This window comes from Coregonus clupeaformis, chromosome 18 (assembly GCF_020615455.1).
Source record: "Coregonus clupeaformis isolate EN_2021a chromosome 18, ASM2061545v1, whole genome shotgun sequence".
NCBI lineage: Eukaryota > Metazoa > Chordata > Actinopteri > Salmoniformes > Salmonidae > Coregonus > Coregonus clupeaformis.
Genome location: NC_059209.1, coordinates 51,488,090 through 51,514,488, shown reverse-complemented (window position 1 = coordinate 51,514,488; position 26,399 = coordinate 51,488,090). Strand labels below are relative to the sequence as shown.

The following is a 26,399-nucleotide window of genomic DNA, read 5'->3' as shown; positions in this document are numbered from 1 at the left end:
ATTTGGCAGAAGTTGTAGTTTCGAAATAGCGCTGTTTACAGAAAATGACGTTCAATTAATCCACAATAAATTCATAGTGCGCAGTGTGGCTGGCTGACCACCACTGAGGAGACAAATGAACAAGCAGTCATTGAGTCAATCAGTAGAATCAAGGCTAGTTATTGAAAGGGCTGTCTTGACAAGAGGCAGGAATATTCCATAGAGCCTGATGGTCAAAACAAACTGTGGAGGGTTTATTATTCAGTGTTCCAGAGCTGTTGTCAGTAACCAGAAGGACTTCTGTACAGACAAAATACATCAGTAGGACTGATACAGCACAGTTTTATGTGAGGCCACTGCTTCAGAAAACTAGAGATGCTGTATGATAGTGTTGTATCACCTCAGGCTCTCCTCATAGGAATACTGCTGAAGAATGAGGAGAAGAGAGGGGAGACCTGTCCTCATGGTGTGTCCGCAGGGATGGATGGAGAGACAAGTGTCTAGTTCCATTCATTGCCTCTTCTAGATGGATTTGGGGCTCTATTCAATCAGATCCGCTTTAGCCGACATCCGATAGCGGTTAGAGCTTTCAAATCCACCCAGCCAGCACAGCCACAAGTGGCTCCTGGCATAATACCTGAAACGGACATTGCTATTGGATCACACGGAGTCGCATTATCAGAAATCCCATGCAGCCTTGTTTACAAATTAGAACACTGGAATGTGAGATGTAATCTTCACCTCGATTAGGATGATAGAAATCCTCATTATTTCGTTTATGATTTTTCAATTCGAGCGTAGTTATATAGCCTGCACTTTCTCGTTCTGAACTTCTAACTCGAGTGGGGAGGGTGTCGCTTCATGACAATGATCGCAAGAGCAGCTGCTCACCGATTTTGAAGGCTCCAATGCAGTTCCACCTCTGACTCGCCAAATCATCCGCTATTTGTGTGTCTGCTATTGCCAGTTAACTCTTTATCTGATTCAATCTAGGCCTTCGTTGCTTTCGCAATTGGTTGCTTGGTTGGTTGCTTTCGCCAACCAAGTCACATTTAGAACAGTTTGGACCACATCCTCATTTTAAGTCCAGTAGCTTTCAAACATACAGTATTCAGCAAACAGAAGTATACATATAGCATTTGTCGTCTCTCTAACAAAACAAAACATTTAGTTGAAAATGACAGACCATTAAAATGTTTTGTGACCATTTTTAACCCATTTCATGAAAGAGTATTTGTTATTCTAATCTGTGATAGCAGCAGATCCTATTCGATAACATACATTATGCATAGAAATAGACTTCTTACAGTTCTTTTTAATCATCAATTTCAGATTAGCAGGACTTTGCTCCTTGAGGTCAGTTGACAGTAATCCAGCCATTATGTACTTGGATGTGCTTCCAACACAGCTACTGTACCTTCATGTTAAGTCATAGTGCACAACACATACATGTGCATAGAGGGGGAAGTGCTTCTCATTGGTCCTTATTTGAGTTCCCCAATGAATGCATGTTCATCAGCCAAGTAGCTAAATGTCATTTCTAAAGCAGTATACAGTATGATGCTGTTGTCCTAATCAATATGGTTGTGTGTCTGTCAGTTAAACTAATAAAGAAAAGGGATGTGCGAAAGAAGGAGACAAATAAAGAGGTGGAGGGGAACAGGGAAGTGCTTTAAATACAACTGTATTTCCTACACATAGATTTTCAGTTCATGTGACTTTTTGGACATAGATGCCATTAATCCCAGAACGATGTGGGAAGGGAAGGGCTATAAGAAGAGTGAGAAAGGGAGAGAGAGAGGAAAAGGAAAGGAGCTCATATCATCTTGAAGTCGGTCGGTACTCCTTGGGCACCCCGGCAATGTTCCTCTTCTTAAGGGCAGCGTCTACAGTCATGACCAGTTCGTCAATGCTAGCACGCATCTCGGGTGTGTACGGGTCATACTCCAGTTTACGCAGGCCGGAGCGCTTAAAATTGCCGTCCTTCTGTCCCTCTACACAGAGCAGGCGATCCTCGGCCACCTCCAGGCCCAGAAACAGGACCATGCCCTTGAGCTTGGAGAACAGCTCCCTCTTCAGCTCCTCAAAGTGGACCACGTGGACGTTCCTCCCATAACGCAGCCAGTCTAGTGTGTGGGATGCCCACCAAGGAGCATAGTTCTTCACAAACTCAGGCCACTCTGTAAAACAACACAGAACACAGGAAGCAGATTATAAGTTGTTTCTCAGAAATGATCTTGACAATGCAAGATCATTATCGAGTATTGTGAGAAGGCCTAAAATCTTATTTAAGGGTACACAATTGAGCTCCGGGATATATCAAAGTGTAAATTATTCTAATACAAAATGAGGAGAAAACACCTATAAATGGGGCACTATTGGCTGAATGAACAGCCCAGGGAACAGCAGTAAAGAATACAATTTGAGAGAAGCAGGTCATTTCTGCGGCTCTGTACATCCCCAGGGATTCCTGGGTAGTGGATACAGCAGAGGAGGCCTCTCTTCCAGCAGGCACATCTTTTTTTTTCAGCAGGCAATTAAGCTGGGAGGAAAGGTACCCACCCCTCCCCCATCCCCTTTCCCTGCAGAATAATCATCAAACACTGATGTTATTTCATTTAAGAGGTCTGGTGCAATTCACCCAGTGTAATCACAGCACATAATGCATTCTCTGAGACACAGGCTTCGTTGAGGGGATTAAATTAATGACATGGAACAAAGCAAGTTTTAGTCCTTTTAGCAGACAGACAGACCTGCTGCAGTCTGGGAGGCTCAGGATTTACCACCAGGGTCAATGAAGAGCTGCATCGGAGAACATACTGTTGAGAAGGTGACAGCTAAGACAGGGATCTACTGTTGTGGCACCAGTAGGTCTACCAACACCCTACAGTCTACACTATCGTTCAATTGGCTGTTAAGACAGTTCACTGCACCATACCCTTTTGGAATACTTTACTGGAGAAACTTTTCAATCATTTATAAGCAACAGTCCATAAAGGAATTGGCAGGCAAAGCCAGCGCTGCATTAGCATGTACTAGGAGGAGAGGGATGGTTGTTAAAGTGTAATCTCTGCTGAGTTAGCAGTGGAGGCTTGGGGATTCAGATGATATGGGAGTGGAAGCTACACTGCCACAGTGAACTATAAAATAACATTGCATGTTAAAGTGCAGCAGTGAAGCAGAGAAACTGTCTGCCACAGTTCTCTTCTCAGATAGCAACACAAAATCTGGAGGCCCAAAACACCACAGCTATTGAATCCCTTTTGAACAAACCTCATGTCTTGTATGCCAGGCCCAGGAAGGGTTGGTAAATAAATACAGTAGACTGTCCTAATCAGAGAAGGATAGCACAATTCAACCATTTAAATGTAGTATGTGAATGGATAGAGGTTTGTTTGCTTGTCAGTCAGTTGGGATTTAGTTAGAAGTCAGAATGTGCAGTTCATTTCTTGCCATGAACCAAGGTTGTTGAGCTCCTCTGGACATCAGGAAGTACAGAATGTTAGCCTCTAAGCACAATATGGAAATGTGAAAGTAGTTGGGGCCCTAATACAGTACAGTGAAAGGAGCTGCATGAATAACTGAATTATGTAGCCAAGGGACAATTGTTGGTTTAGAGATTGTCGGATAATCTTTTTGACAAATTCAATCATCCACGTAATCTTTCAGAGACCACTTCCGAATATGACACATAGCCTACTGATACTTATGCATGTGTAACATTCAAACTCTGGCCAAAATAAGTTATGCCCCCAAGGTAATTGTATGAGGCTACAGTGCGTTGAAAGGTGACAGTAACTCTTAACGTCATAACACCCTACGGGCCTGGATCAGGTGATCACACAGCTGGGCACAGCCCTTACATAATGTCCTGCTGACTCAGATATTCCATCCCAAATTACACCCTATTCCCTATTTAGTGCAATACCCGTATGGGCTCTGGTCTAAAGTATTGAACTTTATAGGGAATATGGTGTCATTTGGAGCATGCCAGAGACTATGCTTCCCTCCAGATCACAACTGGCAGCTGTCAGAAAGCCTTTTCTCTCTCTAACGCTCTCACATCATCTCTACACCAACAAATAAAGGAGAAACAATCATGGCTGACAGCAGTCCGAATCCGCGGATGTTTTCGAATGCTGGGGTCTGCAAGTCTTCATCTCTCTCCCAGGAAAATCTATTTAACGACAGACAAACTCACAGGAGATTTCAGATAGGAGCCGGTTGTCATGGTTACTGACACACTGGAGTGTGTCGAGGGAAAAATAGATAATGCGACAACACAACATCAAAAAATGTCTGCCTGTTGGAGAAGCTGAAATTGAGAAAATCTTACAACACGATAAACTTTTTTATTTTATTTTTTATCACAAGACAATTCAAATGAAAAAAGGGATTGTGGAGTCTAGAAAGTGAGAAAGTGAGCAGAGAAACTGTTTACTCAAACTTGTATTTTGGAGCAAACATGCAAAGAGAAGTTTTCCCTCTGAAAAGGTCTTATCCATTACTCTTATCTTACCAACATATACCAATGGATACTCAAAAATGTACACTGAGTGTATAAAACATTAAAAACACCTTCCTAATGTTGAGTCCCAAGGCTTCCAAATCCTTCTTTAACCCGTCTCCTCCCCTTAGTCTACACTGATTGAAGTGGATTTAACAAGTGACATCAATAAGGGATCATAGCTTTCACCTGGATTCACCTGGTCAGTCTATGTCATGGAAAGAGCAGATGTCCTTAATGTTCTGTACACTCAGTGTATACGCATGTATTACACATCTGCTGTGCTGCTCTCACAAAGCATAGATTAGGCAATATGAGAAACTAAGGTTCACACTACCCAAAACTACAGTGACAACATACTGGCACTTCCTCCGGCATCTGACCGGTGCCACCGGTGGAACAGGCACGGGCCGTGCCGGACTGACGACGCACACCACTGACTTGGTGTGGGGAGCAGGAGCGGGCCGAGCCGGGCTGTCGAAGCGCACCCCTGACTTGGTGCAGGGAGCAGGAACGGGCCGAGCCGGGCTGACGAAGCGCACCACTGACTTGGTGCGGGGAGCAGGAACAGGCCGGGTCGAGCTGGCGACGCGCACCGTAGACTTGGTGCGAGTGGCAGGAACAGGCCGGACCGTACTGGGAACACACACCACTGGCCCTACGTGGGGATCAGGAACAGGCCGGACCGGACTGGCAACACACGCCAGTACCTCTCGCCGTGCCTCTACATCCTCCTTCCCCCTGGTGACCAGTGACTCCCGTAACCTGGCGGCCTCCTGCTGCCCCGTCGTCCACGGCGTTAGCCCCCCCCTAAAAAATTTATGGGCTTCACTCCTACCCGTGGACCAGGTCTCCATGCTTCTCGCCAGCCTTTCGCCCTTCTGCCTCCACGTCAAGCCCCTCTCTTCCTCACCCGGCTAGACCCAGTCGAGGAGGCGCTGGATCTCCGCTAGGGATTTCCCTGGCGATGGCTCCTCGACCCGCTGCTTGGTCCAGTTCTGGTGGGATCTTCTGTCACGATCGTCGAACAGAGATGAGGACCAAGGCGCAGCGTTGCAGGCAAACATACTCTTTAATAGAGACACGATCAAAACGAAAACGTGACAGTTCACGGTCTAACACAACAGACTAGAAACAAGATCCCACCACTCTGTGGGGAAACAGGCTGCTAAAGTATGGTTCTCAATCAGAGACAACAAGCAACAGCTGAATCACGTTGCCTCTGATTGAGAACCACACTGGCCAACATAGAACAACAATACTAGAATGTGAAACCTAGAACAAAACACATAGACTTTACACACCCTGGCTCAACATATTAGAGTCCCCAGAGCCAGGGCGTGACAGCTTACTTACAGCCCTTAACCAACAATGCATTTCTATTTTAATAAAAAAGTAAAATAAAACAACAACAACAAAAAAGAGCAAAAGTAAAATCAAATAACAGTAGGGACGCTATATACAGGGGGGTACCGGTGCAGAGTAAATGTGCGGGGGAACCGGCTAGTTGAGGTAATATGTACATGTGGGTAGAGTTAAAGTGACTATGCATAAATAATTAACAGAGTAGCAGCAGTGTAAAAATATGGGGTGGGGGTGGGGGGTCAGTGCAAATAGTCTGGGTAGCCATGATTAGCTGTTCAGGAGTCTTATGGCTTGGGGGTAGAAACTGTTGAGAAGGCTTTTGGACCTAGACTTGGCGCTCCGGTACCGCTTGCCGTGCGGTAGCAGAGAGAACAGTCTATGACTAGGGTGGCTGGAGTCTTTGACAATTTTGAGGGCCATCCTCTGACACCGCCTGGTATAGAGGTCCTGGATGGCAGGAAGCTTGGCCCCAGTGATGCACTGGGCCGTACGCACTACCCTCTGTAGTGCCTTGCGGTCGGAGGCCGAGCAGTTGCCATACCAGGTGGTGATGCAACCAGTCAGGATGCTCTCGATGGTGCAGCTGTAGAAGTTTTTGAGGATCTGAGGACCCATGCCAAATCTTTTCAGTCTCCTGAGGGGGAATAGGCTTTGTCGTGCCCTCTTCACGACTGTCTTGGTGTGTTTGGACCATGATAGTTCGTTGGTGATGTGGACACCAAGGAACTTGAAGCTCTCAACCTGTTCCACTACAGCCCCGTCGATGAGAATGGGGGCGTGCTCAGTCCTCTTTTTTTTCCTGTAGTCCACAATCATCTCCTTTGTCTTGGTCAGGTTGAGGGAGAGGTTGTTATCCTGGCACCACACGGCCAGGTCTCTGACCTCCTCCCTATAGGCTGTCTCATCATTGTCGGTGATCAGGCCTACCATTGTTGTGTCGTTGGCAAACTCAATGATGGTGTTGGAGTCGTGCCTGGCCATGCAGTCATGGGTGAACAGGGAGTACAGGAGGGGAATGAGCACGCACCCCTGAGGGGCCCCCGTGTTGAGGATCAGCGTGGCAGATGTGTTGTTACCTACCCTTACCACCTGGGGGCGGCCCGTCAGGAAGTCCAGGATCCAGTTGCAGAGGGAGGTGTTTAGTCCCAGGATCCTTAGCTTAGTGATGAGCTTTGAGGGCACTATGGTGTTGAATGCTGAGCTGTATTCAATGAATAGCATTCTCACATAGATGTTCCTCTTGTCCAGGTGGGAAAGGGAAGTGTGGAGTGCAATAGCGGTTGCATCATCTGTGGATATGTTGGGGCAGTATGCAAATTGGAGTGGGTCTAGGGATTCTGGGATAATGGTGTTGATGTGAGCCATGACCAGCCTTTCAAAGCACTTCATGGCTACAGACGTCAGTGCTACGGGTCGGTAGTCATTTAGGCAGGTTATCTTAGTGTCCTTGGGCACGGGGACTATGGTGGTCTGCTTGAAACATGTTGGTATTACAGACTCAGTCAGGGACATGTTGAAAATGTCAGTGAAGACACTTGCCAGTTGGTCAGCACATGCTCGGACTATACGTCCTGGTAATCCGTCTGGCCCTGCGGCCTTGTGAATGTTGACCTGCTTAAAAGTCTAACTCACATCGGCTACGGAGAGCGTGATCACATCGTCATCCGGAACAGCTGGTGCTCTCATGCATGCTTCAGTGTTGCTTGCCTCGAAGCGAGCATAGAAGTGGTTTAGCTCGTCTGGTAGGCTTGTGTCACTGGGCAGCTCGCGGCTGTGCTTCCCTTTGTAGTCTGTAATAGTTTTCAAGCCTTGCCACATCCGACGAGCGTCAGAGCCGGTGTAGTACGATTCAATCTTAGTCCTGTATTGACTCTTTGCCTGTTTGATGGTTCGTCGGAGGGCATAGCGGGATTTCTTATAAGCGTCCGGGCTAGAGTCCCGCTCCTTGAAAGCGGCAGCTCTACCCTTTAGCTCAGTGCAGATGTTGCCTGTACGGTCACTGTGGGGATGACATCATCGATGCACTTATTGATGAAGCCAGTGACTGATGTGGTGTACTCCTCAATGCTATCTGAAGAATCCTGGAACATGTTCCAGTCTGTGCTAGCAAAACAGTCCTGTAGCTTAGCATCTGCGTCATCTGACCACTTTTTTATTAACCGAGTCACTGGTGCTTCCTGCTTTAGTTTTTGCTTATAAGCAGGAATCAGGAGGATAGAGTTATGGTCAGATTTGCCAAATGGAGGGCGAGGGAGAGCTTTGTATGCGTCTCTGTGTGTGGAGTAAAGGTGGTCTAGAGTTTTTTTTCCTCTGGTTGCACATTTAACATGCTGGTTGAAATTAGGTAGAACGGATTTAAGTTTCCCTGCATTAAAGTCCCCGGCCACTAGGAGCGCTGCCTCTGGATGAGTGTTTTCCTGTTCACTTATGGCCTTATACAGCTCATTGAGTGCAATCTTAATGCCAGCATTGGTTTGTGGTGGTAAATAGACAGCTATGAAAAATAAAGATGAAAACTCTCTTGGTAAATAGTGTGGTCTACAGCTTATCATAAGATACTCTACCTCAGGCGAGCAAAACCTAGAGACTTCCTTAGTATTTGATTTTGTGCACCAGCTGTTGTTTACAAATATACACAGACCGCCACCCCTTGTCTTACCGGAGTCAGCCATTCTATCCTGCCGATGTAGCGTATATCCCGTCAGCTGTATGTTGTCCATGTCGTCGTTCAGCCACGACTCGGTGAAACATAAGATATTACAGTTTTTAATGTTCCGTTGGTAGGATAACCGTAATCTTAGGTCATCTAATTTATTTTCAAATAATTGAACATTGGCTAATAGTATTGATGGAAGAGGCAGTTTACTCGCTCGCCGTCGGATCCTTACAAGGCACCCCGACCTACATCCACGATATCTCCTTCTCTTTCTCCTGCGAATGATGGGGATTTGGGCCTTGTCGGGTGTCTGTAGGATATCCTTCGTGTCCGACTCGTTGAAGAAAAAGTCTTCATCCAATACGAGGTGAGTAATTGCTGTCCTGATATCCAGAAGCTCTTTTTGGTTATAAGAGACGTTGGCAGAAACATTATGTACAGAATAAATTACAAATAACGCGAAAAAACACACATAATAGTACAATTGGTTAGAGGGCTGTAAAACGGCAGCCATCTTCTCCGGCGCCATCTCCAACTAATCATGATAGGGAAAGGGCACATCTACTGTATGCCAAGCATGTTCATATCTGTTGAGTTCACCTATTCATGACTCATCAGTATGCAGACAATTGGGTAACACTTTACATTACCCTTATTACTGTGTAACTATCCTCATGTAATTACTATGTAACAGTTTTGCAATTACTCATTATTGTACTTACACTGTACTTACAGCAGTAACCCTATTAACCTTAGCCCTAACCCTAGTCTCATGTCCACACCCTGGCTCAACCCCAACCCTAACCCTAAGTACAGTGTAAATATAGTGATATAAAGAGTAATGACAATAGTTGTTACACTGTAATTACACCAATAATTACATAGCAATAAGGGCACTGTATCATTGGCTGAAGTCCCACCTTTCCCTCTCCAGTGAGCCTGCGAGGCAAATCCAATATGGCCGCCGTACTTGCGGTTGAACTCAGCCATGAGGGCCTTATAAGGGTTGCGGATCATGACGATGCTGGCGTCAAAGGCTTCAATCTCCTTCTTGCCGCTCTCATGTGTTTTAATGCAGACGGTCCTACCACTCCGCCAATGGTCTCGCTCACCTTTGAAGCCTTTTAAAAGAAAAAACAACAACGACAAAACATTAACATGCTTGATAGTGTAATTTTGGCTGTTTAAGTGACTGCATGACTTCCCAATGTATGACTACCCAGTACCCATGTCACCTGTTACCTCCAGGTTACAGTACCTTTGTTGTAGAGGGAGCCATCAAAGTAGTAGCTGCCTGTGTAGAAGCCAGTGGCCAGCTCTATGAGGTGGCGGGCCCAGGTGTTGCCAGCCCCGGGGAAGCTGGCCAGGGCCATCAGCTGCTTAGAACGCGTGGGCAGGAAGTGCCGGTCCATACAACGGTTATCTGAGGAAACACAGGAAAGAACACTGGTCACACACGTGACACACTATAATACATGATGAAATGAAATACACAGAATTATTTGTGTTCCTTCCAAAAAATCTATTATGAACCAGACACAAACTTTAAATACAACACTATAGCTGGACAGTGAGTGAGAATGTCAAAGGGCCTATGTACTTTAGCATGACAGTAGGAATCTCAAAGGGCCTCTGTAAGCCCCTGAATGACTGGTGAACAAAGAAAGCTATTTCAGGGTCATACATCCTACATTTAAAATTTTTGAGAAGGGGGATTATTTAAGATGTTCTTTGAGGAGGTAGGGTTTCAGGTGCTTTCGGAAGATGGGCAGGGACTCTGCTGTCCTAGCTTCAGGGGGAAGCTGGTTCCACCATTGGGGTGCCAGGACAGAGAAGAGCTTGGACCTGGCTGAGCGGGAGCTGCCCTCCTGTAGGGGTGGGAGGGCCAAGAGACCAGAGGTGGCAGGACGGAGTGCTCAGGTTGGTGTGTAGGGTTTGAGCAGAGCCTGAAGGTAGGGAGGGGGCAGTTCCTCTTGCTGCTCCGTAGGAAAGCACCATGGTCTTGTAGTGGATGTGAGCTTCGACTGGAAGCTAGTGAAGTGTGCGGAGGAGCGGGGTGACATGGGAGAACCTGGGAAGTTTGAAAACCAGGCGGGCTGCAGCATTCTGGATAAATTGCAGGGGTTTGATGGCATAAACGGGGAGCCCAGCCAACAGCGAGTTGCCGTAGTCCAGACGGGAGATGACAAGTGCCTAGACCTAGAGCAGACAGGTGCTTCTACTACAGAGAAAGAATAGGGCAAAGGTAATGTATATCGCTTTTGAAATCCAGTCATTGCGTCAAATGTCCTGCACTGTACAACACAATGCACTAGAGATTGACTCAGTAGATGTGTAAGCTTTGTTAATCACCCTTGATACAAGTTCCTGCTTAGCAACAGTGTAATAGAAAGGGAAAGGGGGATACATAGTCAGTTGTACAACTGAATGCAACGCTCCTACCTTCCAGGCTACCTGCCGCCCCTCATAGTATCACTTTTACAGTATAGACATTTTCACCTCAACCAGCACATTGACTTGGTACCGGTTCTCCTTGTATATAGCCTCGTTATTGTAATTTTTTATGTTACTATTTCCTTTTTTTTGTCTGTGCAAATGTTCTTACTTTTTAACTCTGCATTGTTGGGAAAGGGCTCATGAGTAAGGAAAGGGCTCAAGCTGATCCATCCCCCCGAAAAAAAAAAAAAAAAAAAAAAAAAAGGGCTCATGAGTAAGCATTTCACGGTAGAATCTACACCTGTTGTATATGTGACAAATACACTTTGATTTGATTCGATCACACAATGACTGTGTAATGCAAATTAATGATAACAGAATGAAAGTTTGCCTACTTTTAGTAGGCTACACAAGGCATTGGGCCTACTACTGCCACATACAACTTTTTAAAAAATGTAGGCCTTTCTGAAATGCAGCCATATTGTCAAAAAAAACGATGTGGATGTGGTGGAGGAGTCAGGCGCAGGACACAGAGGATTAGTCCAAAATACTTTACTAGTCCAAAGTGCAACAAAACAATACACGACCTCGAAAACAAACGGAGGCGAGGGAATTACGCAACATGCGTAACACAATAAACAGAACTAACAGAGCGCAAACACGCAGCTCCGCACGACAGGCAAACAACAACACACAATCTAACTAATACAAAACAGGGAACTTATAAGACACGTAATCAGCACACAAACAGACACAGGTGTACAAGACAGACTAAAGCAATCACACCACGAAACATACAACGGTGGCAGCTAGTACTCCGGGGACGGCGAACGCCGAAGCCTGCCCGAACCAGGAGGAGGAGCAGTCTCGGCCGAAACCGTGACAGTACCCCCCCCCTTGACGCGCGGCTCCAGCCGTGCGCCGACCCCGGCCTCAGGGACGGCCAGGAGGACGCGGACCCGGGCGCGTGGGATGCCCACGGTGGAACTCAGTCAGGAGGGATGGATCGAGGATGTCCCTCCTAGGCACCCAGCACCGTTCCTCCGGACCGTACCCCTCCCACTCCACGAGATACTGGAGACCACTCATCCGGCGCCTCGAGTCCAAGATGGTCCGGACCCTGTACGCCGGGGCCCCCTCGATGTCCAAAGGGGGCGGAGGGGTCTCTCCTATCTCATCTTCTTGGAGTGGGCCAGCTACCACCGGCCTGAGAAGAGACACATGGAACGAGGGGTTAATATTTTTGTATTCAATAGGCAGTTGTAACCTGTAACACACCTCGTTCAATCTTCTCAGGACTTTGAAGGGCCCCACAAACCGCCGACCCAGCTTCCGGCAGGGCAGGCGGTGCGTACACCGGTCCCTCACTGCGGTGGCGATCGGCGCTCGCCTTTTGTTGACGGATGGCCCGCTGCAGATGGACATGGGCAGCGTCCCACGTCTCCTCCGAGCGCCGAATCCACTCGTCCACCGCAGGGGCCTCGATCTGGCTCTCGTGCCACGGTGCCAGGACCGTCTGATACCCTAAAACACACTGGAAAGGTGTTAAACCGGTGGAGGAGTGGCGGAGAGAGTTCTGGGCCATCTCGGCCCAGGGGATATACCTGGACCACTCCTCCGGCCGGTCCCGGCAATAGGACCTCAAAAACCTACCCACATCCTGGTTGACTCGTTCAACCTGCCCATTGCTCTCTGGGTGGTACCCGAGGTAAGGCTCACCGAGACCCCAAGCGTTCCATGAACGCCCCCAGACTCTGGAGGTAAACTGGGGACCTCGGTCAGACACAATATCCTCGGGGACCCCATAGTGCCGGAACACGTGGGTAAATAGGGCCTCGGCGGTCTGTAGGGCAGTAGGGAGACCCGGCATTGGGAGGAGACGACAGGCCTTGGAAAACCCGATCCACAACGACCAAAATGGTGGTATTCCCCTGGGAAGGGGGTAGATCGGTCACAAAATCCACCGAGAGGTGGGACCATGGTCGTTATGGGAACGGGCAGGGGATGTAACTTACCCCTGGGCAAATGTCTAGGCGCCTTACACTGGGCGCACACCGAGCAGGAGGAGACATAAACCCTCACATCCTTAGCTAACGTTGGCCACCAGTATTTTACGCTAAGGCAGTGCACTGTCCGGCCAATACCTGGATGTCCAGAGGAGGGTGATGTATGAGCCCAATAAATAAGACGATCACGAACCTCGAGCGGAACGTACTTCCGCCCCACAGGACACTCGGGGGAGTAGGGTCGGCATGCAGTGCCCGCTCGATTTCGTAGTCGACCTCCCATACCACCGGAGCCACCAGACAAGACTCCGGCAGTATGGAAGTGGGCTCAATGGACCTCTCCTCTGTGTCATACCGCCGGGACAGGGCGTCTGCCTTACCGTTCTGGGACCCTGGGATGTATGTGATCTTAAAAACAAACCGGGTCAGGAACATGTTCCACCTAGCCTGACAAGGGTTCAATCTCCTAGCTGCCCGGATGTACTGCAGGTTACGGTGATCGGTCAGAATGAGGAAAGGGTGTTGAGCCCCCTCAAGCCAATGCCTCCACACCTTTAGGGCCTGGACTACAGCTAACAGCTCCCTGTCCCCAACGTCATAATTGCGCTCCGCCGAGCTGAGTTTCTTAGAGTAGAACGCAGAGGGGCGGAGCTTAGGTGGCGTGCCGGACCGTTGTGACAGGACTGCCCCAATACCGGTCTCGGACGCGTCTACTTCTACTTGGAATGGTAAAGAGGGATCCGGATGCGCCAGCACCGGGGCCGAGGTGAACAGGTTCTTCAGTTTGACAAATGCCCTGTCCGCCTCAGCTGACCACTGCAGACGAACCGGACCCCCCTTTAACAGGGACGTAATGGGCGCTGCAACCTGTCCAAAGCCCCGAATAAACCTCCGGTAGTAATTAGCAAAACCCAAGAACTGCTGCACCTCTTTTACAGTGGTTGGAGTTTGCCAATTACGCACGGCCGACCTACGGTCTACCTCTATCTCCACACCAGACGCGGACAACCGATAACCCAAAAAGGAGACGGACTCCTGGAAGAACAGGCATTTCTCTGCCTTGACGTACAAGTCATGCTCCAACAGTCTTCTCAACACTCGGCGCACCAGGGCTACATGCTCGGCTCGTGTAGAAGAGTACACTAGGATGTCGTCGATGTACACTACCACACCCTGCCCATGCATGTCCCGGAAAATCTCGTCAACAAAGGATTGGAAGACTGAAGGAGCATTCATTAGCCCGTATGGCATGACGAGATACTCGTAATGACCCGAGGTGGTGCTAAATGCCGTTTTCCATTCATCCCCCTCCCTAATGCGCACCAGATTGTACGCGCTCCTGAGATCCAACTTTGTGAAGAATTGCGCTCCGCGTAATGACTCCGTCATAGTCGCAATCAGTGGAAGAGGGTAACTGTACTTAACCGTGATCTGATTGAGACTACGGTAATCAATACACGGGCGCAAACCCCCGTCCTTCTTCTTCACAAAGAAGAAACTCGAGGAAACCGGGAAGTGGAGGACCGTATGTATCCCTGTGCCAAGGACTCGGCTATGTAAGTCTCCATAGCCGCTGTCTCCTCTTGAGACAGGGGATACACACGGCTCAGCGGAAGAGCCGCTCCTGTTTGGAGATTTATCGCACAGTCCCCCCTGTCTATGAGGTGGTAGCCGTGTTGCCCTCGTCTTGCTGAACACGAGTGCTAAGTCCTCATACTTAGGGGGAATGCGCATTGCGGGCACTTGGTTCGGACTCTCAACCGAGGTCGCCCCTAAGGAAACACCTAGACATCTCCCTACACACTGGGCAGACCACTCCATAAGAGCCCTCTGTTGCCACGCAATGGTAGGATCATGGGTGCTTAACCAGGGAAGCCCCAACACCACGGGGTACGCAGGAGAGTCAATCAGATAAAACTGAATGATCTCCTCATGACCCCCCTGCATCGTCATAGTAAGTGGTGCTGTGACTTCTCTGATCAGCCCCGACCCCAACGGCCGGCTGTCTAAGGCGTGGACAGGAAAGGGGGCTTCTACCGGCCGAAGGGGAATTCCAAACCTATAACAAAATGCCCGATCAATAAAATTCCCAGCTGCGCCTGAATCTACTAGCGCCTTATTCTGGGAATGAGGTGCCACCTGTGGAAATCTCACAGGGATACTCATGTGACCAACAGAAAGCTCTGGGTAAGTGGGGCGCCTACTCACCTGAAATGACTCCCCAGTGCGTGACCTGTTGTCCCCTCTCCCAGGAGACCCTCCCCAGCACCTGGCCGCGGTGTGTCCTCCACGGCCACAGTTGGTGCAGGGGGTGGCCCCCCTCGGGTTCTCTCTCCTCCTCTCTCTAGCGCCAGCACCCCCGAGCTCCATGGGAATCGGCTCGGAGGTGCTGGAGGGTGGAATGGTCGGCCCCCACTCGGGGACGTCCGCGGGTAGCCAGCAGGGTGTCGAGACGTATGGAGATGTCCACCAACTGGTCGAATGATAGGTTGGTGTCCCTGCAGGCCAGCTCACGACGAACGTCCTCTCGTAGGCTGCACCGGTAATGGTCGATGAGGGCCCTCTCATTCCACCCCGCATCCGCCGCTAGCGTCCGGAACTCCAGTGCGAACTCCTGTGCGCTCCTCTTCCCCCTGTCGGAGGTGGAACAGACGCTCCTCGCCGCTTTCCCTTCAGGTGGGTGATCGAAGACAGCCCTGAAGCGGCGGGAGAACTCCGCGTAGGTGATGGTAGCGGCGTCTATTCCCCTCCATTCGGCGTTGGCCCACTCCAACGCCTTGCCGGATAGACAGGAGATGAGGGCGGAGACGCTCTCGTATCCCGAGGGCGCTGGGTGTATGGTAGCCAGGTAGAGTTCCAGCTGCAGGAGGAACCCCTGACACCCAGCTGCAGAACCGTCATATGCCCTCGGGAGCGAGAGCCGAATGCCACTGGGTTCCGGTGCTGAGAGAGGAGGACTGGCCGTTGGTGATGGGATGGAGTAAGAAGGCGTAGGCACCTCTCCAGTCACCAACCGGCGCAGAGTGTTGGACACCTCGTCCATGGCGGCCCCAAGTTGCCGGATCATGGTGTCTTGATAGCTGATCCGCTCTTCCAGCGACTTGGGTGCCGCCGCTGCTCCTGCTGACTCCATAGTTGGGTGTGTTGTTCTGTCAAAAGAACCGATGTGGATGTGGTGGAGGAGTCAGGCGCAGGACACAGAGGATTAGTCCAAAAGACTTTACTAGTCCAAAGTGCAACAAAACATTACACGACCTCGAAAACAAACGGAGGCGAGGGAATTACGCAACATGCGTAACACAATAAACAGAACTAACAGAGCGCAAACACGCAGCTCCGCACGACAGGCAAACAACAACACACAATCTAACTAATACAAAACAGGGAACTTATAAGACACGTAATCAGCACACAAACAGACACAGGTGTACAAGACAGACTAAAGCAATCACACCACAAAACATACAACGGTGGCAGCTAGTACTCCGGGGACGGCGAACGCCGAAGCCTGCCCGAACCAGGAGGAGGAGCAGTCTCGGCCGAAACCGTGACACATATACACAACAACTGTCATTTTGCACACAAGAAATCATGCTATGTTGAAGAGAAGCACCACGAAGACTGATAGCCCAGGCTTTTTACCTGACTGGTTTTTCAAAGACAGCTTGAAATGTAGCCTACACGTTTTGTGCTCTTGTAGGAAGAAGCAGTAACTCACCTTTGCTGACCTATAATTATCTCTAACTGGGCTAATAACTCGCTAACTAGCAAAGAATATCAACAAATGTGCACACGCGCAGCTCTGCACTCTTGATTTGAAAAGCACATTAATTGATCTGAAAACGCTCATGGGCTACCCCGCCAATATAGTTTTACTCCATTGCACTCTGGCTCTGCCTACAACAAAATCCCAGACTCAAGCTTGCAAAGTTAGATTTGTTTTGGTTTGTTGCATTGAAAAGGGGCTAATATAATGTTGATTAGATCACAGAAAAAACATGATCTATATAGTGCAAACTAATGAGGCGAACTCAGTGAAGTTCAATCTCTTGCGTCTCTGCACAGCCTGGCATTTCTTCTGTGCCGCAGTCCTGAAGGAGGTGCGCACGTGCGCAGCTTAGAGGGAACATTGGTCATGTTAGGCTGGTGTTCCGCTACAAATTTCCTTCACAATAGACATGTCATCTTGTAACTGTGCATCAAACATAGTGATCATAAATGTTGACACTGTATATGACATGAGTTTTATGATATGGAAATGTGAAGTGCACATTTGGACACAGGGGTGTTTGGCTTGCTTGTATGACATCAAAGCTATATTTATTATAATCCTCAACTTCTTATCTTTCAAAATACATCTAGTCATCTTAATTTACAGCATTTTCCTCACTCAGACAACAAAACTTGCAAAAGTCGCCCAATTAGCAGGCGGGACGGTGGCAACTTCTTGTCGCATGAGGTGCTTAAGTTCAGAATGGCTGTCAGTGAAACTCAACTCCTCTGTTGTCAAAAACGACAGACCAGTATCGCTTCTTTCTTTTCTTTCCAAAACACTTGAGCGTGCCGTCTTTGACCAACTCTCTAGCTATCTTTCTCAGAACTATTTTCTTGACCCTAACCAGTCAGGCTTCAAGACGGGTCACTCAACCGAGACTGCTCTTCTCTGTGTCATGGAGGCTCTCTGCACTGCCAAAGCTAAATCTCTATCCTCTGTTCTCATCCTCCTAGATCTATCTGCTACCTTCAACACCGTGAACCATCAGATCCTCCTCTCCACCTTCTCAGGGCTGGACGTCTCAGGCTCTGCACACTCTTGGATTGCATCCTACCTGGCAGGCCGCTCCTACCAGGTGACGTGGAGAGGATCTGTGTCTGCTCCACATACTCTCAAGACTGGTGTCCCCCAGGGCTCTGTACTAGGCCATCTCCTATTTCTCTATACACCAAGTCACTTGGCTCTGTCATATCCTCACATGGTCTCTTCTAGCATTGCTATGTGGATGACACTCAACTACTTTTCTCCTTCACCCTTTCTGACACCCAGGCTGCGACACACATCTCTGCGTGCCTGGCAGGTATCTCAGCTTGGATGTCGGCCCACCACCTCAAGCTCAACCTCGACAAGACGGAGCTGCTCTTCCTCCATCACAGTTGACAACTCCACGGTGTCCCCCTCCCAGGCTGAAAATAACCTTGACGTGACCCTGGACAACACCCTGTTGTTCTTTGCAAACATCAAAGCAGTGACACGCTCCTGCAGGTTCATGCTCTACAGCATCCGTAGAGTAGAAGCGGCGCTGGTCCTAATCCAGGCCCTTGTTTTCTCCCGTCTGGTCTACTGCAACTCGCTGATGGCTGGGCTCCCCGCTGGTGCCATCAAACCCCTGCAACTTATCCAGAACCCTCCAGCCCGCCTGGTGTTCAACCTATCCAAGTTCTCCCATGTAACCCCGCTCCTCCGCACACTCCATTGGCTTCCAGTTGAAGCTCACATCCACTACAAGACAATGGTACTTGCCTACGAAGCAGCAAGAGGAACTGCCCCTCCCTACCTTCAGGCTATGCTCAAACCCTACACCCCAACCTGAGCACTCCACTCTGCCATCTCTGGTGTCTTGGCCCTCCCACCTCTACGGGAGGGCAGCTCCCACTCAACCCAGTCCAAGCTCTTCTCTGTCCTGGCACCCCAGTGGTGGAACCAGCTTCCCCCTGCCCATCTTCCGAAAACATCTGAAACCCTACCTCTTCAAAGAGTATTTTAAATAATCCCACAGCACCCCTTCTCACCACTAGCTTTGACTTTGCTGATAGCTACTTTATTGAGGAAATATTTACATTTCTGTGATATGTGGTTGTTCCACCTAGCTATCTTAACTGTAAGTCTGTAACTGTACGTCGCTCTGGATAAGAGCATCTGCTAAAAAAATGTAAAAACCATACAGCACTGTGAAGTGCAGAGCCTGAGCTATGACGTTATTAATAGCATGTTACTTATAGCCAATGCGCCCAATTTAGGTGCTTCTCAGTGCCCAAATCTGCCATTTTAAAGGGCTACGGAAGCAAGAGATGCTTCAGTACATCAGTAATGTGTGCTGAGACAGCTGGGGATGCACTTCCTCATACTGGAGCAGAAAATAAAGGTCACATGAAACATGGCCAGTGAATAGTATTAAATATATTGTTAAGCAACTACACAGTAGGCTTCCTTTTTTGAGTTGCTTTGACTGTGGTTTTTAATGGTATCCTTATATATTGTGACTGGTCCAGACCAATATGTTGTTGTACACTGTTTATTAGAGTCTCTATATCCGCTTCTGAATGTAAGAAGAGCTGCTGCAGCACTAAGGCAGCATTGCTCACAGCCTCTCTGAGCATCCATTCACTGAAGTGTGAGAAAACAGCAGCGTGGGGTGATGGTGTGAAATAAGTGAGCTAGCTGTTTCACAAGAACACCCTCCCCACACTGGCCCATGCTCAGAAATACTGCCACTCCTGTGCCACTTTCAGCACTCTGTCAATCTCTTCTACTCAAAGAGCATCAATACAAATCTATGGAAATCCATCCTTTAATATGAATGACATTGGTAATGGTAATTGATGTAGTCGTATCCAGTCATTACAACTAGAAAGGGTTTAGAATGATGAGGTCAGTGGCACATAGTGACTAGTTTACCTTGGACCTGTGTCTGGTACACCACAAAGTATTCGTCATTCCCACAGCTCTCAAACTCCTCGCCACGGCAGCGGTGCAGGCACATGTCCTCATCCTCCATCTCATGGAGGGAGAAGTGGGGGGTGGGGAACCCACAGAGACACCTGTCTCCAGCCAGGACTGCTAGGGACAGCTCCTTGAGGGCAGGAAGGAGGGAGGAGAGGGACGTTAGAGGGAGAAAGATATACGCATATGATACACATGCACACAACCTCTCTCTCTCTCTCTCTCTCTCTCTCTCTCTCTCTCTCTCTCTCTCAGCACCAAGCAAACAGACATCGAAATCTGACATCACAACATGCACATTTCCCTCACCTTCTCTGTGCACATGTCCACACACTTCTCCACTGAAATGTTCTGGATGACAGCGCTAACGGGCAGTGCCAGTGTGATGTTGTCAGGTCTGTGGAAGCACCCCTTAAAGATGGCGCTCCCATCTGAACCAAGGAGAAACACAACAAACACAACATACTACATTAGTATCGATCACTAACCCATTTTCATGTGTGTTCTGACTGAACAAAACTTTCAGTTTGACCCCTATAGTATCCATCGAACCCTCCCTTGGCCTTGCTAGGAACCTAATACAGAGCATGAGGCCCTGACGCAGCAGCGGCCTGCCCTGAGCCGTTACCATCACATCAGGGACTGCCTGGCTCTCCTGCACTGGCTGTCTCAACAACCTTTATCCCCAGGCTATCCCTATGGACAACCACAGTGCAAACAGGCCCAGCCATACTGTAGAACAGCAAATAACAGGCCCAGCCATACTGTAGAACAGCAAATAACAGAACCAGACATACTGTAGAACAGCAAATAACAGAACCAGCCATACTGTAGAACAGCAAATAACAGAACCAGCCATACTGTAGAACAGCAAATAACAGAACCAGCCATACTGTAGAACAGCAAATAACAGAACCAGCCATAGTGTAGAACAGCAAATAACAGAACCAGTCATACTGTAGAACAGCAAATAACAGAACCAGCCATACTGTAGAACAGCAAATAACATAACCAGCCATACTGTAGAACAGCAAATAACAGAACCAGTGATACTGTAGAACAGCAAATAACAGGGAAGTGGGCAGTCTGTGTAGGTTATGCACCAAGAGAGGCGAGAAAACTCATTGGTATGTACAGACAGCAGGGCACTATAGCCAATATATTTTCCATGGCAGGTGGTCCGTGTGTTGAAGACCTGGAGGAGTTAGTCATAGTGTGTGAGGGACTAAATGTCTTTTAGATGTGACTCCTGCCTCCAGCACTCTCACAGCTGCATACAGGGGAGGCGAGACAATCCAGCACCAGCACCTTGATACCCAATCTGTTTCTTACTTTCTCTCACTCTTTATCTTTTGTCTTATGCTTTCAATCAAAAATACATAAACACAACATGTAAAGTGTTGGTCCCATGTTTCATGAGCTGAAATAAAAGATCCCAGAAATTTTCCATATGCACAAAATGCTTATTTCTCTCAAATGTTGTACACAAATTTGTTTACATCCCTGTTAGTGAGAATTTCTCCTTTGCCAAGATAATCCATCCACCTGACAGTTGTGGCATATCAAGAAGCTGATTAAACAGCATGATCATTACACAGGTGCACCTTGTGTCTCAAGTTGAGGGAACGTGCAATTGGCATGCTGACTACAGAAATGTCCACCAGAGCTGTTGCCTGGGAATTAAATGTTCATTTCTCTACCATAAGCTGCTTCCAACGTCGTTTTAGAGAATTTGGCAGTACATCCAACCAGCCTCACAAACGCATACCACGTGTAACCATGCCAGCCCAGGACCTCCACCTCTGGCTTCTTCACCTGCGGGATCGTCTGAGACCAGCCACCCGGACAGCTGATGAAACTGTGGGTTTGCACAACTGAAGAATTTCTGCAGAAACCGTCTCAAGGAAGCTCATCTGCGTGCTCGCCATCCTCACCAGGGTCTTGACCTGACTGCAGTTTGGCGTCGTAGCCGACATCAGTGGGCAAATGCTCACCTTCGATGACCACTGGCACGCTGGAGAAGTGTGCTCTTCATGGATTAATCCCGGTTTCAACTCTGCCAGACAGATGGCAGACAGCGTGTATGGCGTTGTGTGGGCAAGCGGTTTGCTGATGTCAACGTTGTGAACAGAGTGCCCCATGTTGGCGTGGGGTTATGGTATGGGCAGGCATAAGCTACGGACAACGAACACAACTGCATTTTATCGATGGCAATTTGAGTGCACAGAGATACCGTGACGAGTTCCTGAGGCCCATTGTCATGCTGTTCATCCACCGCCATCACTTCATGCTTCAGCATGATAATGCACAGCCCCATGTCGCAAGGATCTGTACACAGTTCCTGGAAGCTGAAAATGTCCCAGTTATTCCATGGCCTGCATACTCACCAGATATGTCACCCATTGAGCATGTTTGGTATGCTCTGGATCAACGTGTACAACAGCGTGTTCCAGTTCCCGCCAATATCCAGCAACTTCGCTCAGTCATTGAAGAGGAGTGGAACAACATTCACAGGACACAATCAACAGTCTGATCAACTCTGTGTAATAGAGATGTGTCGCAATGCATGAGGCAGAAGGTGGTCACACCAGATAATGATCCACGCCCCTAGCTTTTTTTAAAGGTATTTATGACCAACAGATGCATATCTGTGTTCCCAGTCATGTGAAATCCATATATTAAGGCCTAAGGAAATTGATTTCCTTATATGAACTGTAACTCAGCAAAATCTTTGAAGTTGTTGCATGTTGGTTTATATTTTTGTTCAATATATATATTAGCCCAAGGCCATGAGAACCAGAGCACCTTTCTGTTTCTGCAGCAGGTACTGCAATCCGTGTTGGAGGTGTCAGAGCATGCATACACACATTGAAAAAGAGAATTGCTCAGCAATCTGCAATAAGGGGGCTTTAGCAGACAGGAAAAAATAGAAATAACAACAATCACAATGTTGTTATTGTAACCCTGAATATAAACAAGCTTGGTGCCTCTTCCCTGAGCAATAGATATACTGCCAAAGATTGCACATTGGTGGCTATGATCTTGGGAGAGGAAGAAGGGGTGGAGATTGAGTGGGAGGAGAGGGAGGAGGAGCACCCTCCCCTGTGGCCTCTGAACATCCCCTCACACTCAACTCCTCGTTGTACCGCAGCTCACGACATATCCATTTCCCCTCAGATGGTTACATGGATAAACAGACAACAGCGTGCAGTGTGGTGATGGGTGGTTGAGACTCACAGCGGCGTGCTGACTCCTGGCTCAGCTCAAGTCTGTAGATTGACAGGCGGTTGGCCCCTCCACACAGGTTGCCCTTCTCGCCCTTACACTCCATGTTGCATTCACTCTCAGAGGCATTGGGGGCCTGGATCTTGTGGCCACAGTAGCACTCCGCCCCAAACTCTAGGCCTGAATACAGGTAGCCCCTGGTGAAAGGGAAACAGAGGGGGTAACGTTAATATCATCAATAATAACAGAGAGGCTCAGGCTTACACAAAAATATTCAGCATTGGTTGCAACTAATGCAGCGAGACTCTCAGGGCTTCTAGTGGTTACTACCTACAGGGCTGGTTCCAGGCATAAGCTATATATATATATATATATATATATATATATATATATATATATATATATAACACTACCAGTCAAAAGTTTGGACACACCTACTCATTCAAGGGTTTTTCTTTTTTTAAAACTATTTTCTACATTGTAGAATAATAGTGAAGACATCAAAACTATGAAATAACACGCATGGAATCATGTAGTAACCAAAAAAGTGTTAAACAAATCAAAATATATTTTATATTTGACATTCTTCAAAGTAGCCAACCTTTGCCTTGATGACAGCTTTGAAGCCCTATTTGGTAAAAGACCAAGTCTATATTTATGGCAAGAACAGCTCAAATAAGCAAAGAGAAATTAGTAGGTGTGTCCAAACTTTTGACTGGTACTCTCTCTCTCTCTCTCTCTCTCTCTCTCTCTCTCTCTCTCTCTCTCTCTCTCTCTCTCTCTCTCTCTCTCTCTCTCTCTCTCTCTCTCTCTCTCTCTCTCTCTCTCTCTCTCTGTCTCTCTCTCTCTGTCTCTCTCTCTCTGTCTCTCTCTCTCTCTCTCTCTCTCTCTCTCTCTCTCTCTCTCTCTCTCTCATATATATATATATATATATATATATATATATATTGGAACTTACTATTGAGAGTAAGAATATAAGAATACACCAGTTGCAATTTCTAAATTTGGTAGTGCATCAGCTGTTTTTCTCTTCTTATGTCAGTCACTGACAGTCACGCAATTAGCCTTGTCAGACACCGACTGGGCATGCAGGTCACGTGCCCAGGGGCCCTGACCTTTAAAAAAAAAATGTTTTAATCTTTATTTTAACAGGGAAAAACAGACTGAGACCTGGATCTCTTTTACGGCTGTGCCCTGTGTAAACATGTTGACATGTACAGTTTTAGACATACAGACAAGAACATTTCAAACATACAAAACAAAAAACACAATTCAACAGAAACAATCACAAACAACATCATATTGATCCTCCATAACATTTTTAAAATGGGCAAGGGACACCAGAGTGTCTAACTTAAGTTGGATCTGCAGTTTGTTCCATAAATAAGGTGCAAAGGAACTGAAGGCAGTCCTACCCAACTCTGTGGAGACCACAGAAGTCTCTAATGTAATCCACATCTGTGATCTGGTTTTAAAATTAGTATATCTAGTGGAAATTAATGATGATATATATGGAGGTAGTTTTAAAAGAAGTGCTTTATAAATAAACAAGAGAGCATGTTGCTCTCGCCTCACAGATAGAGAGGCCCAACCCACATGTTGATATAGGATACAGTGATGAGTTTTGTAACTATCACCCATGATAAACCTGAGTGCACAATGGTAAATAGCATCCAGTGGTTTTAATGTGTTTGCCGATGCATGCATATAGATAATATCACCATAATCTAAAACGGACATAAAAGTAGCCTGCACAATTTGTTTTCTATTTACGGAGGACAGACAAGCCCTGTTTCTGTTAAGGAACCCTATCTTGAATTTGATATTTTTTCCCAATTCAGTAACATGTTTTTTAAAAGAAAGCCTATCATCTAACCATACCCCTAAGTATTTATATGCAGAGACCTGTTTGATTTGAGTACCATCCAAGCTAGTGATTACAAAAGTGTTTCTAATTGAGAGTTTAGACCTAGAAAAAAAACATGAGATTTGTTTTCTTTGCGTTTAAAACAAGTTTAAGCTGTAAAAGAGACCGCTGTAGTATCCTAAAATCAGACTCCAACTGCATTAAAGCTTGGTCCGCTGTTGGAGCAATAGAGTACATCACTGTGTCATCTGCATATAAATGGAATTTACAATATCTGACATCATCACCAATGTTGTTTATATAAAGTGAGAACAATAGTGGGCCAATTATTGAACCCTGAGGGACCCCTTTAAGTAACTGTAAGGGGTCAGACTTGACCCCGTCGACCATGACGGCCTGAGTTCTATCTTTAAAATAGTCATAAAACCATCGACAGGCATCAGTGCCCAGTCCTATAGATGACAGCTTACTCAAAAGGATAGCATGGTCTACAGTGTCAAAAGCTTTTGACAAATCTACAAACAACGCAGCACAGTGCTTTCTATCATCTAAGGCATTTGCAATATCATTTACAACAAGCATAGTGGCCGATGTGGTACTGTGTTTAGATCTAAAACCAGATTGATTGGGGCTAAAAATACTGTTAACAGAAAGAAAAGATTGTAACTCGATTATGCATGCAACTGCAAGACGTGCATGACCCTCTCTCTCAGCAGCGCTCTATACAGAGTCAGTCCACTAATAGGGTGAATGACTCATAGACAGTCAGTTGGGTAACCAGCAGTAACCTCACTCGCCCTCTCCAAGATGAAGAGAGCTCTCTGGGTGGACAAGGTCAGAATCAGAGAGAGAGTGTGTGCATTAATACTGCACCAAGACACCAGAGCTTGTTTTTCGGGTGATGCTGATTATGAGTCCATACACAGTACAGTATTCTGGAAGGCTCTATCCATCAAACACACAAGGCCTGTACACTCCCTGGGGAACAGTAACCTGGCAGTGGCACATGAGGGATGCACACTTGACTCCTGAGATGCCTTCATAGTGCCAATAGATGGCCAGCACAACACAGCCTTTACCCTGAAGAAATCATGCAGACTGCCAATCAAGGAAAGCTAGCTAGTCACCATGGTGCACTTCTCTGCTTCATTGATATGTCTGATCAGTGCCTTCAGAAACTATTCACACCCATTGACTTATTCCACATTTTGTTGTGTTACAGCCTGAATTCAAATGGATTAAATATATGTTTTTCTCACCCATCTAAACACAATACCCCATAATGACAAAGTGAAAACATGTTTTTAGAAATGTTTGCTAATTTATTGAAAATTAAATACAGAAATATCTTATTTACATAAGTATTCACACCTCTGAGTCAATACATGTTAGAATCACCTTAGGCAGCGAGTACAGCTGTGAGTATTTCTGGGTAAGTCTCTAAGAGCTAAAGCACAGCTTTGAGACATTTATTTCCTTCTTAATGCGTTTGAGCAAATCAGTTGTGTTGTGACAAGATATGGGGGGGTATACAGATGATGGCCCTATTTGGTAAAAGACCAAGTCCATATTATGGCCAGAACATCTCAAATAAGCAAAGAGAAACGACAGTCCATCATTAGTTTAAGACATGAAGATCA

The 26,399-nt window shown here is 47.2% G+C and overlaps 1 protein-coding gene across 2 annotated transcripts in view; it reads right to left on the bottom strand.

Annotated features, from left to right (window-relative positions):
* Nucleotides 1-211: 211 nt before the first annotated feature.
* LOC121530974 (WSC domain-containing protein 2-like) overlaps nt 212-26,399 on the bottom strand; it is a 70,710-nt gene continuing 44,522 nt past the window's right edge. For both annotated transcript variants that reach the window (XM_041836401.2, XM_041836402.2), the window contains 6 exons: nt 22,905-23,089; nt 19,977-20,098; nt 19,623-19,797; nt 9,766-9,930; nt 9,428-9,628; nt 212-2,159 (listed from right to left, as the gene is read on the bottom strand). In XM_041836401.2, the coding sequence (XP_041692335.1) occupies nt 1,801-2,159; nt 9,428-9,628; nt 9,766-9,930; nt 19,623-19,797; nt 19,977-20,098; nt 22,905-23,089 (1,207 nt within the window). In that variant the 3' untranslated portion in view covers nt 212-1,800. The remainder of the gene's footprint in view (nt 2,160-9,427; nt 9,629-9,765; nt 9,931-19,622; nt 19,798-19,976; nt 20,099-22,904; nt 23,090-26,399) is intronic.